Consider the following 18,305-nt stretch of genomic DNA (forward strand, 5'->3'; position numbering starts at 1 on the left):
ACAATGTTCTGTTCTCACCTTCCTCTATGAGTTTGCCTTTGAGATCCGAAGGGCACAGTAGAGAATACAGAGGGCTGATTCAAAGAGATGTCTGATTGAAAAACAAAAGCAGGTAGACTCCTTATTCAAGGCAGTCCTCTAACTAAAAATAAAGGAGCAAACAAAAAACTAGGCAGAGCAACAGTCTTAGACTTTTGGGCTGGCTGAACTCCCTGTAAAGATTCTTGCAACTGGTGCGAATCCAGAAAAGGACCCGAAAAGCCCCCAAGGCTTTGCCATAGCAGTTTCCCAATTTCTTTCGCACTGCTTTTAAAGTTTAAACAGAGCGAGCAGGAATTTGGCAAAGAACCTTGACCGAGGCAGAGGTCAGACCCACAGGTGCGGCAGCTGCGCGGGGAGGGAGGACCTGGCAGGTGCTGATGCAGGCCTCCCAGTGCCAGACGTGTGGGCTCGGAGGCTGCTCCCAGGGTTTCCAGCGCAGCATCTGGGCGCGCTGTGGTCCGGGAGGAGTGGCGGGTCAGCGACGGGCCAGCTCGGGGAGCTTCCTGTCCCCTCCACCGTCGGAGCGCCACGGATGCCTGGGAGTTGATGAGAACCGCGGCGGCTGGGAAGCCCCCAGGCGCCGGGGCGGGGCGGCCGCAGCCGGCTGACCAAACCGGGAGGAGGGGCGCTGAGGTCCTCGGTGGCGTGAGGGCGGGGCCGGGGGCTGGGACCCGCGGGAGGGAGCGCCGCGCCCGCGGTGCTGCCATTGGCCGCGAAGCCCCGGAGCAGGCTAGGGGGAGGAGGCGGCGCTCCATTGGTCGGGCTCGCCGGCCAATCCCCGGAGGTCTGGGGGGACCAGGCTGGGGGCAGAGCGTGCGGAACGGCGGAGCGGGCAGCCAGCCGGGCAGCCAGCCCCACTCCAGAGTGACCCTGAGTCTCGGCGGGACCCGAGTCCGACCCGACCCTCGAAGCACCGTCCACGTCCCCCAGCCGCGCTCCGGATTCTCTCGCGCCGCGCAGAGGAGCGAGCTCGAGCATCTCCCGCGCGGCCGCCGCTGGGGCTAGGAGTAGGGACACCGAGGGCCACAGATCACCCCCACCCCCGAGCCCGAGCGCAGCAGCCCCTTCCCATCGTCGGAACCGCCATGACCCACTTCAACAAGGGCCCTTCCTACGGGCTCTCCGCCGAGGTCAAGAACAAGGTACGCGCGCGAGCGGGCGGTCTGGGGTCTGCCGCGGGGAGGGGAGGGCTGCGAGCCGCGGCGGAGAGTCGTCGAGGCTGCCGGAGAGGTGCGCGCTCCGCAGCTCCGGGAGCCGGCTCGCACGCGCTGGCCCTGGCTTTGTTCCCGCGCCGCGGCCGTGGCGGGCGGTGGGTTCCCGGACGCCTGGAGTCCCGCAGCGCCGCGGGGCCCGCTCGAAGGCTGTAGGATGCTCCCCTCCGGGAAGAGGGCGCTCCAGAGTGGTCTTTGGCCCTTAGGCGGGGCCTTGCCTCGCGGCTGGGACTCCGGGAGGTGCCGCCCCCGCCATCCGCCTGGGTCGGGGCTGCCGTGGGACCCTGCATCTCCTCCCATCCTGGCCCCCTCCTCCCACAAACGAAGTTGGGCGGCTACGTGGCCAAACCGGGCCCCTCATTGTTCCTCTCCTTCTCCATGGGAGGGGACGCTGAGTGTCCCGCCGACCCCTGGGACCCGCGGGCGGAAAGGGAGCCCGTCGGTGGTGCCTTGGTGTAATTGCCACTGGTGCGGGAAACGCAGACAAAGCCTGAACGCGCCGCCTGCGAGCCGGTTCAGCTGTAGATGGGAGAGTTAGAAATGCAATCCTGAGAAGTTTGCAGCGCGTTGAATTGTCACGATATCTCGGCAGGGTCGCTTTTGTTCGGGGTTTGTTTCCTGTGGCGGGTTGTATTTTTTGGAGTGATTGGAATCTGGCGACGCTGTTTTGCCGAGTACTCATCTCAAGAATGCATCGGGGTTTATCTTTCGGACTTTTGGCCTGGGAAAGAGATGAGAGGCGTCCCCCTCCCCAAATCCTCTCCTTCCTTCCTCCCTGCTTGCATTCCAAGTCCATGACATCAGGGGTTTCGGGGGACCAGCCAATCCGCGTGGAACTGCGCACAGACCGCTCATTGTCTCCTTTTTGCTGTTCCGGCCAAAGCGCCACAAAGGAGGGCTGCTGTGGTTTAATTCTCATTAACCTCCCGGGAGCCAAAGCATGTCAGGATTGTCACCGCGCTGTCCCACCTCTGGTAGAATACAGTGGCGATGTCAGGGCTGTTAACACCCCGGAGCTGCGGGTGTGTGCAGTGTGAAGGGAATCCCGTGGAAGTAATGAAGCGCACCGTTGTCAGACGCTAGCGAGAGTGCGGTTTATTCTCTCCCGCTGTTGTAGCTAGCGCACCCCTTTGCAATTCATCTCGAAGATGAATTCTGAACAGTCTTTGAAGCAAGGGGTCAATTTTCGCCCGTGTTCTAAAATTGAAATCTTCAGGGTTTAACCTTTTCAAATGTTTGGTCTGAATTAAAGTTTACCCGCAGAGGCAGAAAAGTTTGTTTGGAGTACAGCACTCACCGACTGAAAACTTCGTTGTAAAATAGCGGTCCTTCCAAGTTTATAGCCCTAGCTTTTGGGAGCCGAGGGCGTTGGCGGGTGAGAACTGGGTGGTTTGTGCCCTGGCGCGGCTTGGCGGCGCACGAATTGTAATTCCCTCTGGGATTCTGGCGCCCTCTGCGTCTCTTTACCTTTGCATTGTAAATGAGGTGCTGGTGACGTTGGCAGCCCTTCAAGTGGCTTGACTTTTCCTGGTTCTTAGTTTCCAAGCTGGTTTTCTTTCTGCTGACTGGCATAATAGCTTCTCCCCATGTCGTTCTAATTGAGCCAATAACCCCAGGAAATGCAAAGACTCGGGCCGGATCACTATTACTGCAAGTGTTGAAAACAGTAAATCCTCAGGGTTTTTTTTTTTTTTTTTTTTTAAAGAACCTTTGGAAATTAAACACCAAGCCCATTTAAAAAAATAACGCCTTTATTTATGCGGGGCTGTCACACAGGACCCTTTTATAAAAATCCTTTTGATCTCGGCAGAAGAGGTGCCCTGTGAGGTGGGGAGGAGCACTGGAATACTGGGATTCCAGCATCATTTTCTGGTTTGGATGCTGGGCTCCACAAGGGTGTGTTTGGCCCAGGGTCATGGAAGAAACTTGGAGTATTCTAAGAATTTCAACAATTGGTGTCTTAGTTTAGTTAAGTACTTAGATGTGTTCAACCACAGGACACTGTTGTCTGCCCCCGCCCACCGCTATTTTAGTCATCCACCTGTTACTACTTGACATTGTAATTATTCCTGTCCTGGTACTCATCATCTGTTCTGGGCTTAGTAACCAAATCTACCTGCTTGAATGAGGTGTTGATTTTTGACTGAAAGTGTAGGACTGTTGATAAAGGGTGGACATAGGGAAACATGAACTTCACACTGCAACTTTTCATTCACTCCTTTTTTCCCCTCCGGTATTGTATAATGTATGTGTTGATCAAATACCAGAATTTTGTTATTACTCTGTGTGTGTGTGTGTGTGTGTGTGTTTTCTCTGCATGTATGCTATGTGCATCTTGTACCTACAGTGCCTCTGGAGGCCAGAGGAGGGGTTTGGATCCCCTGGAACTGGAGTTACAGATGATTGTGAGCTACCAAGTGGGTCCTGGGGTTCGAACCCAAATTCTCTGTGAGAGCAACCAGTACTCTTAAGCATTTAGCTGTAGCTGCAGTTCCCCAGAATTTCCTTTCTTAAAATATCATTTATCGTCTTGGTAGGTAGTGTGGAGTGGAGTTTGAGTCCAGCAGATGTAAATTCTAGGTCCTGCCGCCTTGGCTAGTTCCTGCTTTGGATGATGTGGGCAGGTCCTTTGACATCTGTCTGATTTAGGATTTATGTCTATTTTATTTCTTGCAGGTGTCTGTCCTGCTCTTTTAAGGATTCACTTTGTATCACAAAGCATTTGAGCTCTACTCAGTGGTCAAAGCCCCCCACCAGTGAATTGACGGCATCTTTGATCTTAAATACTTTGAATCAGTACAATTCCAGGGCAACATCTTTGAAATTAAACATTTAGTTGGTGAGATGGCCATATAGAACAGAACACACAAACTTCTTTAAAAAAAAAGAGGGCAAGAAAATGTGGAAACCAGGATTAAAAAAAAGAAAAAGATTCCCTTCAGTCTGCATTGTGGATCAAGTGTTTCTGCTTTTTTTGACACAGGCTCTTGTGGAGTTGAGGCTGATCTTGAGTTCACTATGTAGCCAAGACGATCTTGAACTCCCTATTCCTGCCTCCACCTCCCAGTTGAGTGCTGGGATTACAGACATGCACCCACCATTTCTGGCCTGTCTTTAAATGACAATAAAAGTCAGAAACAACAAAAGGACCAGTAACTGTGATCTGCATAAAGTCCCAATGGGCCGGGGAAGAAGTAGAGTAGAGTCGGTATTAGACCCATGAGGGAAGATGGAACTTATCTTGAGGGAGAAATGGAACTTACCATAAGTGATAATGTCCTGTGGGTTGTACAGGTTGAACAGGCTCAGTGGGAACCAAAAGGAGAAAAAGAAAACAAAAATGTAATAAAACCAACAGATCCTCTAAGGAAGGGCAACATTTCCTGAGAGTTGGGTCTAAAGGTTGGAGCTAGTAAAAGCTGGCTTGGGACGGGTGTTGCAGGGACCTCACAGAAATGAACAGGAGTGCAAAGGTTCGGTGCCCTCCCCCCCCCCCCCCAGTGGTTTTACAACAGTGTGTTGTCTTGGTGGAGGCTGAGTGTTAAAGAATGAGATTGGAACGTGTGATTGGAATGTGTGCTCTCACAGCCTTCTGTTCCCATAGGAAAGTCTGGTTTGAGCAAACTGGTTTCTTGGAGAATCTTTTTGGTCACCCAGTGGTATTCCCAAACATCTAAGAGCCACATTGGAAGACAGTACTAAAATTTTAAATCACTTAACAGTAAATTAAACTGTCCTATACTAAAATGAGGACCAGGACCCATGACATCCTTGCGTGCAGCTGTCTGTCTCATGCGTTTGGAACAAACAGCTGCTTTTCAAGATGGCCTGGATCAGGGTACTTCCCAGGTTACTCCAGCATAAATTATCACTGAAGCCAGGCTTGATGGTGCACTCTTTAATCCCAGCACTGGGGAGGTAGAGGCAGGTGGATTTCTGTGAGTTTGTGGTTAGCCATAGCTATGTAGTGAGATCCTGTCTCCAAAATAAATAGATAAATAAATAAAAATAATTAAATCACTTAAGGTAGCACACCAGAATCACTGCAGAAACATGTAGCAGGGTTTATCTTTTTTTTAAAGTATTGAGGTTAAACGATTTCTCATTAAAAACTTGATATTGTCTGTCTCTGCTCATCAGAGATAATAAAGATCCAGGTCTTACTCTGGGATGCAGTTCAAGGTCTGTATTAGGCTGTGGTTTGGAGCATAATATAAGAATTGCTGTGTAACTAATACAATCCTCATTATAAGAAATGGAAACATATCTTGCAAGTTGTAGTAAATATTTATTGATTTTAATGAGTTCTTCCGTCAAGAATAGATTTTGCTGTCTCAACAGCTGGAAATACATCTGCTAAGTAAACAGACAGACAGACAGATACACACACACACACACACACACACACACACACACACACACACACACACACACACACACACCCTGTAAGAGAATTCTGTTTCTCAGGTCTGATGTTTTAAAAGTGCTTAGATGGTTTTGTTTAGTTGTGGTTGAGACAGGGTCTGACTGTAGCCCTTGAACTAGCTGTGTAGACTAGGATGGCCTCGAACTCTCAAAGATCCACCTGCTTCTGCCTCTCAAGTGTTGGGTCTTTATAAAGAAGAGTGTCCTAACACCAGCCATGTGTGGTTGTTTTGTAAAGTAACTTGTTCTGTGTCTTAATATTACCTTGAAAACTTAACCACTAAAATAATTCCATCTCATTGCTGATTTGGGAAAACATTCTTGGACTCCCAGTTAGAGAGAAATGTAGAGATCCCCTCTGAAAAGCCTACTCTGATGCTAGCCTCCCAGAAGTGGGACAGGGTGGCTGTCCAGCCAGGTCAGGGTCTTTGCTGCTGGAAGGGACTAATGATTGAGGTTTGTCTGCCAGTTCACCTTTCTTTTCTTTACCCCATCCCCTCATCTTGACCACATCATAAAGATGCACTTGGAAAGGATGAGGAGAGGGACCACACCCACTCTGGAACACTTCCTTATCATGCTTACTGGCCTGTGGCCTGTAGCCTTCCACAGTCTGAGATCGTTATATTGTTAGCCTACAGTTTTAGATTTCAGAAACAGGCTGAACAGTGAAAACATTGTCAGTACTTCCAGTAACTAGAGGGGTGTGTGTGTGTGTGTGTGTGTGTGTGTGTGTGTGTGTGTATGTGTGTGTGTGTGTGTGTTTTCTCTTATGACTGTTTCCCTTCCGGATTAGGACAGGAGGATTAATGAGGTTTTTTTCCCCCCTCTTTTATGTGAATGAGTGTTTTGACTGCATATGGTTTAATGCAGTTTTTTTCCTCTGCACTCCATTCACTGTATATATCGTGGCTAAGATGGTTAATATTATTTGTGACTATATTTTTCTCTTTTAAAGCACATCTGGATGGTTTTGTTTGGCTTCTTTCACCATCATTGCAGCCATTTTTGGGAGGGGCGGGGGTTCAAGACAAGGTTTCTGTGTGTAACCCTGGATGTCCTGGAACTCGCCCTGTAGACCAGGCTAGCCTCGAACTCACGGAGATCCGCCTGACTCTGCCTCCCAAGTGCTAGGATTGAAAGCTTGTGCCACCACTGCCTGGCTGTTGTGGCCATCTTAATTAACTTCCTTCTCATGATGAGATAGATGGTGGTTATGTGAAGCTTGTCCTTAGTGTGGGAGCAGGTCCTGTGTTCTTCTTGGCTTTGGCCATATACTGTGTGCATTGGTTCTCTGGCTCTATCTAGATTCAGCCTCACATGGGATCTTAACTTTTAATGCCTGTCTTTTTTGCATCCTCCGTTTTTGTTAAGCGTTTCTGGAAAAGGTGGTGTGCATTAGCATGCCTACTCTTTATGGTAAGTAATAAAAACATATTTTGCAAGTTTTATAAGCACACATTTCTGAGCACAGAAAGGCCTCCTCTCCTGGTCGCACCATCTCTGGTTCCTGTCAGTGGAGAATGGGCACCCTGGATTTGAACCCAGTTTCTTTGAGATTCACTGTGGACTTTGGGCAAGTGACTTAACCTGTTTACATCTCACCTGCGCGGTGAAGATGTAACAGTCAGCTTTACAAGGTTGTTAGAGAAATCTGACGGAGATCGTTCATGTCAAGTGTTCAGGATTAGCCCAAAGCGCACTCAGTACAGATGATGTAAGCATTTTGCTGCTGGCTTCTGAGCTGTATTTGTCTTGTAGATGTTGATACTGTCTCTAAAAGCTGAGGTTTCGTCTGTGTCTGAGGCTTCTGATAGGAAGGGGACCAGGACACCGAGCATCCCTACTCTGTTTCCCTTTTTCATCAGGAGTGTGTTGGTGTCTGGATTGTTGTCCAGAACTCCCATAGCATCCTGGGTGATGCCTCTTTCTCCCCCACGCCCCCTGAAGTTCTGTTCTTTTCTGGCCTAGTTTCTCCTGTGAGGTAAAGGGAGGACTCCTCTGTGTATCTGCCTTCTGAGCAGGAACTGGGAAGCTGGAGGGAGTGGGTGTGCCCCTTGGGCGGGGCATCTGCACCGGCAGAGCCAGAGAACCAGGAACGAGGATGCAGCAAAGAGACCCTTTTTCCCCCCTCTTCCTCTCAGGTCTGTCTCTTCTTTTTAATCCTAGCCCCTTGCTACTTACAGGCTCAGCCAGTCGGTAGGGTACGAGCTTCATTGTTGCACTTTTCTCCCTCTCTTTTGCTTCATGTGGGAGGAAATCTGAGAGAAAATAATTAATACCATGTGTAGCACGTCTCTCTTTCTTACTGTTGGTTAATTCCGACATCTGGTTCTATTTAAAAGGCAGCAGCAAGCCAGGGGCTGTAGCTCAGCTGCTCGGCTGCTTGCCTAGCGTACACAAAGCCCCGGGTTCAATCACAGCACTGTGTAAACCCAGCGTGGTCACAGGAGCCTGTAATCCTAGCACTTGGGAGGTGCAGGCAGGAAGATCAAGAGTTCAAAGCCATCCTTGGCTGGATGGTTAGTTTGAGGACAGCTTGAGCCACATGAGAGAAGTTGTCCTATAAAGGGGTGGGGAAGCCGGGCGGTGGTGGCGCACGCCTTTAATCCCAGCACTCGGGAGGCAGAGCCAGGCGGATCTCAGAGTTCGAGGCCAGCTTGGTCTACAGAGTGAGTTCCAGGAAAGGCGCAAAGCTACACAGAGAAACCCTGTCTCGAAAAGCCAAAAAAAAAAAAAAAAAAAGGGTGGGGGTGGGGGAAATAATTTGGTCAGTAAAATGCCTGCCCTGAAGACCTGAATTTGATTCCCAAGAAGCCATGGGGGAGAAAAGAAACACCTGGGTATGGCAGCATGTGCTTGTAATCGCAGCACTGAGGCGGATAGATCCCTGGAGCTCTCCAGCCAAGTAGCCTTGCCTACTCAGCAAGTCCCAGGGCAGTAAGAGACTCTGTCTCCAGGGTGGAGGGGCTAGATGGTGCTTGAGGAATGGCACCCCAAGTTGTCCCCTGTGTTCTACACATATATACACATTCCCCTAAAAGAAAAGCAACAGTAATCATGTTATACTTTCCATAGAAACTGTGTGTACATGAACCTCCTCCTGGGAGCTTGTTGGAGTCCATGGCCATTAGCAGCAAAACTGCATCCCTCGGGCTGTTCTGAGCCTGGGCATTTGCTTCAGGTTTCTGCAGAGAACCTGGATGCTGTGTATTAGGAGCCCTCATGACCCTCCCCCTGGCCAGATACACTTAGACATTTAACTTGCCAGTTCCGTTTTCATTTCTAGTTTTCTTCCCCTCTTGGCTCGATCTCTCTATCCTTTCTCTTTTCTTCTTAGTGGCCAGTGATTTGGTTTTTGATATTTTCCTGCAGTTGGTTTTTCTAGTACCTTCCAAAACACCCGCGGCGAGAGGCTACTTTCCAGAAAGGCCAGTAGAATAGTTTTCAGTCTGAGATCTCTTTGCCAGATATCTTCTTATGAACTTTTGAACCAGGCTGGCACTGCCCCCTGAGACCGCAGAGTCCTCTGGCTATTGGAAGCAGAGCTCTTAGCTGGCAGCAGGCTCTAGTGTATCGTGTGATAAAGTGACACGGGTAGACAGGGATGGTGGAGGAGTCTCTTAACTCCTGGACCCAAGCAGTCCTCTTGCTCAGCTCTCCTCACTGGCTTGGGAGTCCAGGCATACTTACTCCACCCTCGTTTGCTACTTTGAGATGAGCTATGAGCTGGAGAGAGTAGGGGAGAGGAGGTAGAAAAGGCGTAGACTCTGGGCAGACCTGGGGTCCAGATTTCTGCTTGGTACTCAGTCTTTGGATAGGCCATCTCTGCTTGCTCCCTTGCTCATGAGAACCTCTCCAACTCTTTAATCTTTGTTTGGTGAATGAAATAATTGTGAAGAGTGGGAACAGTGCCAGAGTGTAAGAGCGCTGCACTGAAAGAACCCTGTATCCCTCCCCCTCATCGCCATGGCTCCAGTCACCCCGAGTGTCACTCAGATGTTCCACAAACCGAACTGTAGTCTGTTGTATGGATTTCCATGATTTGCTCACTACTTCCGTACTGGGAAACTTGCCTTACAGATGCTCGTGTGGGAAAGTGCATAGCTCTGGACCCAGTATGTAAGTGTATATTAAGTATTTAGCAGTTGTTCATTTTGAAAAATCAGTTTATACTCCTAGCCAGTGGTATGAAATAGGAAGAAGATCACTTTAATTTTTTTTTTTTAAAATCAACTGAAAGCCAATACTTGGAAGATAGAGAAAGAAGGATCAGGAATACATGGCTATCTACAGCTACATAGTAAGTTCCAAGGCCAATCTGGGACTCTGGGCTACATGAAACCCTGCCTCAAAAAATCAGCAGGGCCTGGAGAGATGGCCCATCGGTTAAGAGTGCTTGCTCTACGATCATAAGAATTGGAGTTCAGATCTTAGTTCCCATGCTTGTAACCCCAGCTCTGAGGAGGATGAGACAGGAAGATCTTTGGGGCTTGCTGGCTTCCAGCCTGTATGAGAAAACATGAGCCCCAGGTTCAGGGTCAGACCCTGTCTCAGACGCATCGGTGGGGGTGAGAGAAGAGGACACCAATGGACCTTTTTTCTGGTCTCCGTGCATCCACAGGTGCACACACGTACACATACATTCACACTCGGACCATCCATGTCTCAAAAGAAATTAACAGCCAGACAAGCGAAAAACCAAACAACAAAACTATGTAAGTGGCCCTGCTGAGGCTCAAGCCACATGTGTTAGCTCTTTATGATTCTATGTTGAGTCACCAACATCTGTAATCCCTGTTTCACTGTTCCCCCTTTCAGACATGGGGACCAGACAGTGGAGGGGGGGTGAGGACACTTCCATTAAAAGTTACTTGGTAAATAATTCTTTGGTTTTTCGAGACAGGGTTTCTCTGTGTAGCTTTGCGCCTTTTCCTGGATCTCGCTCTGTAGACCAGGCTGGCCTCGAACTCACAGAGATCTGCCTGCCTCTGCCTCCCGGGTGCTGGGATTAAAGGCGAGCGCCACCACCGCCCGGCCGGTAAATAATTCTTAAAGTAAAAAGCTTAAGCGGCATCAGAACGATCCCATATTAAATGGCATCAGTTAATTAATTGTAATGATAGGCAGTCAGCCCTCTGGCTGTGAGCTTCGCATCTGTGGAGGCAGCCAACCATGGACTGAAAATATCCCCCAAATGTTCACATCTGTATTGAACATATACACAGACTTTCCCACCTATTCTCTGAATGGTACAGTATAGTAACTGTGTACAAAGCATTTGCATTTCTGTTAGACATAATGTGAGTCATCTCGAGATGATTTTAAGTATGGGATGGGTGGGGGCGATGGAGTTGTAACTTGGTGGTGGAGTGCCTTCTTAGCAGGCGGGAAGCCCTGGGTGCCATCTCCAGCACTACGCACATAAAAAGTCGTGGAAGGATGTGTGGAGGTTACTTGCATGTACTACTTAAAATACCATTTTATACAAGGGGCCTGAGCACTGGCTATTTTGGTGTTTGTGGTGAGGAGGGAAAGCCCTGGAACCAGTCCCTGTGGATACCAAGGGACAGCTGCTGAGTGTGAACAGTCTTTCAATATCTGAGTGGGAATCGCCAACAAAGCATAGGTGAAGAAGGGGGACATTCAGGGAGTTACTGCAATGTTCATGAATGAACTTGGGGTGGTTCTCAGCAGCTGTGTGACGTGAGAGCCACCGAGGATCTCCAGTTGGCAACAGAAGAGACGCGCACATCTGGAGATGCCCTAGCAGTTTCCAGACCAACCATTTCAGTCCTAGGCTAGAGTTCAGAGAGAACCAACATCTTTCAAGGGGCAAAGAAGAAAGGTGCCAGGCCTGGTGAGGGCAGGCCAGGGTGAGGAACCCGAAGACAGGGAGGGGCCTTTGACAAAAGGCAGAGGAGGAGAGTCAGGGGTCCGGGAAGGCTGGTCTCATGCAGGAGGAGGGCTGGAAACAGGCCAGGGATTGGGCTGCTGAGCCCTTACTGCTAACCTTTCGAGAGATTGTCTTCAGAGGAGCATTTTTCCAGGAGGTGGGAGCACTAAGAGAGGAAATGGAGAGAGCTGGCCAGACATGAAAGAGAAACAGGTCAGTGCTTGAGACCAGCATCAGGTTCGTTCAAAGGTTTGCTTGTTTCAGTCGAGGTGGAAGCCTGTGCCCATTGAAGGGCCAGTGAGGGGAAGGCTGGGGGCAGAGAGTGGAGTTGAGGGTTAGCAGAGGTGGGAAGAAAGTGGAGGACCCCGAAAGCATAGAGGTGATGTGGACGTCTCGGGAGCCAGTGGTGGTGCTCTTACGTGGGTGGAGTGAGGTGTCACTTTGGCCCTGGCCTGGCCTGGCGCTCCTGAGCTGGTGGCATAGGCCACACAGAGTGAAGGCGTTGGGCCTGTATGTGCAATACTCTGCATTCTGCTGCTTGACTCCACTGAGTCCTGCAGGCCCCTTTGCTGCCCGGGCGCTTGTTCCCTCCACCCATTCCCTTGGCCCTTGACCTGGAGGGGATGGGAAATAGGGTTTCCGTTTTGGATTCTGTGCGTATGTGTCTGTCACATCACCTCTGGGAGACCTTTGTGCTGGGGCAGAAGACTGACGGACAGACACTCCAGTTCATGAGAGCTGACTTTGTTCCTCTCTGTGTATTCAAACTCCGAGACAGTCACATACGGTGGGAACTGTCTTTACTGTTCATCGGGAATATCCTGGGGCCTCATAACCAGGTCCTAGCTGGAAAGAGGAAGCTGTGTTCAAGTTTTATTTATTTCTTCGTGTGTGTGTGTGTGTGTGTGTGTGTGTGTGTGTGTGTGTGTGTTTACACTCTGATCTTGTAACTAATTATTTCCTTCTTTGTTGTGGTGAGAAGTTTGAACTCCAGTGTTCATCTAACCTGCCTAGAGTGGCTTTTGTGTAGGTCATGGTGGAATGCAGGTATGTGACCCTAACCCCCCGAGTTTATTAATTTTTCACATTAAAAGAAAAATGAACCCAGGCTTTTAACTTAGGGTCTCTACCAAGTCCTTGCACAGCTTGGGTCTGGGGACTAGGGCCCATGAGGGAACGAACAAAGGACAAACACATGTACAGACAGACACATGTACAGGGATGGAGTAGACTAGGCTCTCTTGATGGAGAAACCACAGTATCCTGGATGCTCAGTGTGTTTAATATATGTAGTAGAATAGAGAGGTGGGGTTATTTCGTACAGCTGAATGGGAAAGCGGGGTTATTATATGAAGATATAGAAGGATTCATGAGTATTAAATGCAGCTGAACAAGGAGACAGAGTTAGCTGATCTTGGTAGGCGCAGTCTCTTAGGGGAGCTGTCTTCAGGCTGTAAATGTGGGACAGGGAAGCTATGGTGGGTATTTTCTGTAAACACTGTCAACATTTGCACTCAGAACAGAAAGAGGCTTTGCCTCTGAGCTTCACCTGGCCATGCCCATGTCAACAGCACATGCTCACTCAGGACTTCACTCCCTAGAGGTCACTTCCCATTCCATTTCATGAGGCACAGGGGAGCTTTTTGTTAAGGGGGAAATGGGAAATTCCGTCCTGTTAGTTCATGGAAACTTCGTGCCCTCTCATTTCAAGTTAGTAGTCCAGATGTAGCTGGTTGTGTTAGGCCATCACTGTGAAATGGACTGGACGCCATTGTCGTAAAGGCGCTTGTAGTTGGCGATAACAGATCCGAGCCCCAGGCAGTTAGTTCCACAGTTGGGGCCGACTGAAGTGCTGACAGCTGCCTCCTACCTGTCCTGATCATCCAGCTCTGTAGTGGAGAGGGAGCCACATGGCTCACGGTAACTCGGGGGTGGTGGGATGCTCACCTCGGAAGGGCTTCCGAGGTCAGTACCGAGGAACTTCTGGTGCTTTGCTTTGGGGACTACAATGGCGAAATGGCTTTTGTGAATTCCTCAAACCACAGTAGATCCCGAGTTGCATCCTCTAAGGTAAACTTGAAATTATCTGGTGAGGAGTGAGTCCGTCCGTCCGTACGTACGTACGTACGTATCCCAAGGCTGCAGAAGGTGATGTAGCCAGCACAGCCCACGTAGACTTCAGCGCTGCCTGCGGGTGGCTCGAAGGTTTTGGAGGCAGCCACAGTCCTGAATCTGGACAGCAGCGAAGAGCTGGCACCATCGGGTGCTGTGGAGACGCATGTGTGTTCCAGCCATGGGAGCAGAGGAAATGTGTAAACTTGAGAAGCAGCCCCATTTTCCTCCACTGCAGCTTCAGCTGGGATTCCATTTCATCAAAATCTCTCCAGAGCTCTCACATGGATGAGGAAGGCCATTATCAGAGACTCTTCTCCAGCTGGCTTTCTTCCAAGTGGGCTTCTTGCTTACACTTCATTGGTACCAACAAGGTATTTTTCCATTTGGCTTCTAGTTCATTTCCTCGGGATTTCTATTTATTTATCCTGGGTCTAACCTCCATGTGCCTCAGAATAAATTGGCTCTCGCCTGTAAAACTTTCAGTTCATGTTCAGATCATGGCAGTCCTCTCTCTCAGGCCCCTTCTAGGGTGTGTATAGTCACTCATGGCTGCCCAGTTTTTCATAATAGGCTGTGTATGATTGATTGCTTGAACATTCATTCATTGAGACAGGCTAGCTTCCAACTTGCAATCCTGCCTCTGTCTCCTAAATGCTGGGGTTATAAACATGGACCACTATGCTTGGCTGTATCTGAATTCTTTTATTTTTCACCACCCAGTTGGATCTTTCTAGAGCAGTGGTTCTCAACCTTCCTAATGCTGCGACTTTAATACAGTTCCTCATGTTGTAGTGATTCCCCAACCATAAAACTTTTTTTTGTTGCCACTTCATAACTGTAATTTTGCTACTGCTATGAATCGTAAATATTGGTGTTTTCTGATGGTCTCAGGCAACCCTTATGAAAGAGTCATTCGATCCCCCAAAGGGGTTGCGACCCACAGGCTGAGAACCACCGTTCTGGAGCCTGATAATCAGTTTGTCGTGTCCTTTTGCAGAATGCATCTGGGTCACAGTATTGGCACAGTGTGGTTTCACCAGGGTACAGTTGAATGATTACCCAGCATTCTGTATATTTGGTTCTAAACCACCTCCTGTTTCAGTCAGGATGATAACCCAGTGATGTGGAAACGGCATCTCTCTGTAGACAAGAGTCTAGACCGTACGTTGGCAAATAGATTTTCCCTTTCTGTAAAGTTAGGTAAGAATAGCGGCAGATGGTTTGATAGTTCACATACTTATTTCCCACTTACTTCTTATAGCCAGTGCTTTCCTTGGCTCCTCGGGCTGTTGTGATTCAAACAAACATTAATTATATTGCTGCACAGAGAGAACATCAGTTTAACTCAGTCAGCTCATTGAGGAAGCACTGTTAGTTCTAGACCTTTGGGGCAAGGTTTTAGATGTATCTTGAATAATTTGTTTATTGTACAAAATAAGATGTTTCCGATTCCCAGTTTAAGTTTCATAAGCACACTCCATGGCTTCTAGATCACTCATGACCAGAGCAGAAGGGAACTGAGCATAAGCCTCCAGGAACTCATCACTGCGAGCTCCTCCTACCTCGCCTTGGATAGTCACAGAGTGCCTGGTGACTGCTCCTGGCCAACTTTCCAGGACTACTACAGACAGGGACTATGTCCCTAGCAGTCCATCTAAGATTACTAGATTGGCTGAGAAGGGGTGACGCCTCTGGTGACCGCAGCAGCATTCAGATGCAGATGTCTTTCGGAACAAGATAGACCTTTAGATCAGAGGCCTTCGGCTGGCAACATGAACCATAGTTGAATGTCACTTTTTAAGTACTATTTTGTTCCATGCGTGACATTGAGAGCCACAGAGTTGAAGTGCCAGTTCTACCTCATGGGAGGAGACCTGGGCAGCTGTCCTTGATGTGACTTTGAACCTTGCTGGCTGCCGGTGATATCTACCCAAGCACCTGCCAGGTGCTTGCACACACTCGTCAGAAGTTCCAAGTCCTCTCCAGGACAGCCATCCTCCCCTACCAGTGATAGAGAGCCTTGTTTTGGGGGGTAGGAGTAGGAAGTGGACAGACCTGCCTCCAGGATTTTGTTCATAGCTGTTCACTGAGTGAGATGTTCCCATCCTTATTAACTGACATTTTTGAGTTTTAGCGTGTTTGGGAAAGCCAGCCTCCATATGTGTGTGCTCCCCACTTCCCATTTAAGGTTGCACTTTTAGCTATGTATGTTCTACACCTGAGAATCTGAAGATAATTTTTCTAGACAGAGAGGTCTTGTTGACCTTGTTGACCTTGTTGACCTTGTTCTTTGCTCTTTCTTCTCTCTGTGTTGCTGTTTGGATTAGGCACTAGACCCGTTTCTCTTGGTGTTTTTAAAGCTTCTGCTTCTTGTCAATTTCACTGTATTCACGTCATCGAGTCTTACGGTCTTTGTGTTTTTCTGATGGTAGAATTCGAATCTGGCAAGTCTTGTGTTGAAAGCTTGGTTGTCTAGCTATGGCTGGTGGGATGTGGAGGAAACAGGAGGCGAGGCTTACTGAAAGGAAGTGACGTCATTGGGAGTCTTCCCCTTAAAGGTGTCTTGGATCACAGTCCCTTCCCCTATCTCCCTTTCTAAACAGACACCCTCAGCTACGTAGATTCCCGTCTCATGTTTTCCACCAGGGTTTTCTACTCTGTCACAGGCCCAAAGACAACAGGGCCAGGTAGCCACGGACTGAAACTTCCGATCCAAAGTTACCTGGCTTCAGATATTTTGTCTCAACAGCAGGAAACTAACACGGTCTATATCGGGGTCTGAAGGTCTGGCTGTACCAGACCTTTGAATGCCCTTCAACCCCACTGTGCTGACCTGCTGCAGATGTGGTTGTCCTTGACTTTCAGATTTCCCTAGCAAGTTCACGCTGTAGAAGTTTGGATTCTGTTCTACTAGAATAATAACATCTCTTAGGCCAGGATCTGTCTCTAAAGTGTGCTTCCTAGCTGTTTGAGCAGAGCACAGAGGAGAGGACCAGAAGAGAAGCTGAAAGAAGAATCCAGAGCCGGGCGGTGGTGGTGGCGCACGCCTTTAATCCCAGCACTCGGAGGCAGAGCCAGGCGGATCTCTGTGAGTTCGAGGCCAGCATAGTCTACGCTCCAGGACAGATACCAAAACTACACAGAGAAACCCTGTCTCGAAAAACCAATCAATCAATCATCAATCAGTCAAATCCAGAAAACATGACAGATGCTGTTTCATTACTGTTATTGTGAAGAGACACTGTGACCAAGACAATTCATGAAAGGAAGCAGTTAACTGGGGGCCTTGCTTACAGTTTTAGGGACTAGCCCATGAATATCATGGTGGGAAACAGACAGACATGGTGCTGGAGAGTATAGCTTTACACTCCTAATCCACAGGCAGAAGGAGAGAGACAGGGCCTGGCATGAGCTTTTGAAACCCCAAAGCCCACTCCCAGTGTCACACTTCCTCCAACAAGGCCACCCCTCCTAATCCTTCTCAAACAGTTCACTGACTGGGAATTAAGCATTAAGACACAAGCTTTGGGGGCCGTTTACGTTTAAACCACCACAGGGACTAACATGAGTGTAGTTTTTAGGTAGATAGATTGGGGTCATGCTGAATTGTCTGAGTGGCTCAAAGGCAGCCCCAAGAGAATTCAGGCATGGCTGAAAATCTGGAGACTGTTGTCAGCACCAGAAACAATTACCTGGACTATTGTTTGAACAGTTTCTGTGATGATTTATGGTAGGAAGGAAAGCCAATTGGTTCTCTATATGCATGGGCCAGGCATCTGCAGATTCAATCAACCACGTCAAAAATACTAGAAGAAAAATTGTGTGTTTGCCAAGCATGTATTTTCATTGTCATTATGCCCTGACTCCAGCACATTATATATACGTGTTTACATTGTATTGGCTAAGGTAAGTCTGCAGGTGACTTCAAGAAGACATGGCTTTGCATGGGCTATGTGTACATGCTATGCTGTTGGATGTAAAGGACTATAGTAGCTAGGGATTTGGGTGTCTGTAGGAGTCCTGATTCAGAGCCCTATTGTTGATATAGGAATAAAAGTCAAGTGCTCTTCCCTCTTCAGGGGACTCTGCAGCGTGCCTGCAAGTGTGGCCATCAGGCAGTTCTTTTCCCATGAGCCCTCCGCCTCTAGGTTCCCTGGTAGCTTCTTGTTGAGTACTTGCTGCCTACACCAAACCCGGCACCACGGCGTAGCCCTGGCTTTGTTTCTAGCCCGTTGCTGAGATGTCTTTGAAGCCTTCTGTCTCCCTAGTTACTTTGCCTCCCTGTTGACGACTTCCAGTGAAACCGTCTCTCCACAGTGCCAGGGCTTGGCTGCCTCTTAGCGACTGGAAGGCTTTTTATCTGATGTAGTGTCTCCTACGATTAGGAAGTGCAGGCCCTTGGGGCTTGTGGTTTTTGAAGAGAATCCACTTCCTGTGCTGTTTCATGTTTTATTTGACAGAGGATGACACTTTGACGAAGGGGGTGAGATTGGGAGGGGCGACGAAAAGAGATTTATATACCGTAGTTCATCTGGCATTTCCTACGCTTGCTGTCTGTCATCGTCACTTTGTCCTAATGACCTTTTTCCTAACGTCTTCCATCTCTACCACACTTA

At 48.8% G+C, this 18,305-nt stretch overlaps 1 protein-coding gene across 1 annotated transcript in view; it reads left to right on the forward strand.

Moving 5' to 3' along the window:
- The first annotated feature begins 879 nt into the window (after nucleotides 1-879).
- Nucleotides 880-18,305, forward strand: part of Cnn3 (calponin 3) — a 33,094-nt gene continuing 15,668 nt past the window's right edge. Inside the window, exon 1 of the mRNA XM_052731001.1 lies at nucleotides 880-1,184. Within this exon, the coding sequence (XP_052586961.1) occupies nucleotides 1,128-1,184 (57 nt within the window). The 5' untranslated portion in view covers nucleotides 880-1,127. The remainder of the gene's footprint in view (nucleotides 1,185-18,305) is intronic.

The sequence above is a fragment of the Peromyscus californicus genome, unplaced genomic scaffold (genome assembly GCF_007827085.1).
Source record: "Peromyscus californicus insignis strain IS unplaced genomic scaffold, ASM782708v3 Scaffold_9__1_contigs__length_137607984, whole genome shotgun sequence".
In the NCBI taxonomy this organism is placed as follows: Eukaryota; Metazoa; Chordata; class Mammalia; order Rodentia; family Cricetidae; genus Peromyscus; species Peromyscus californicus.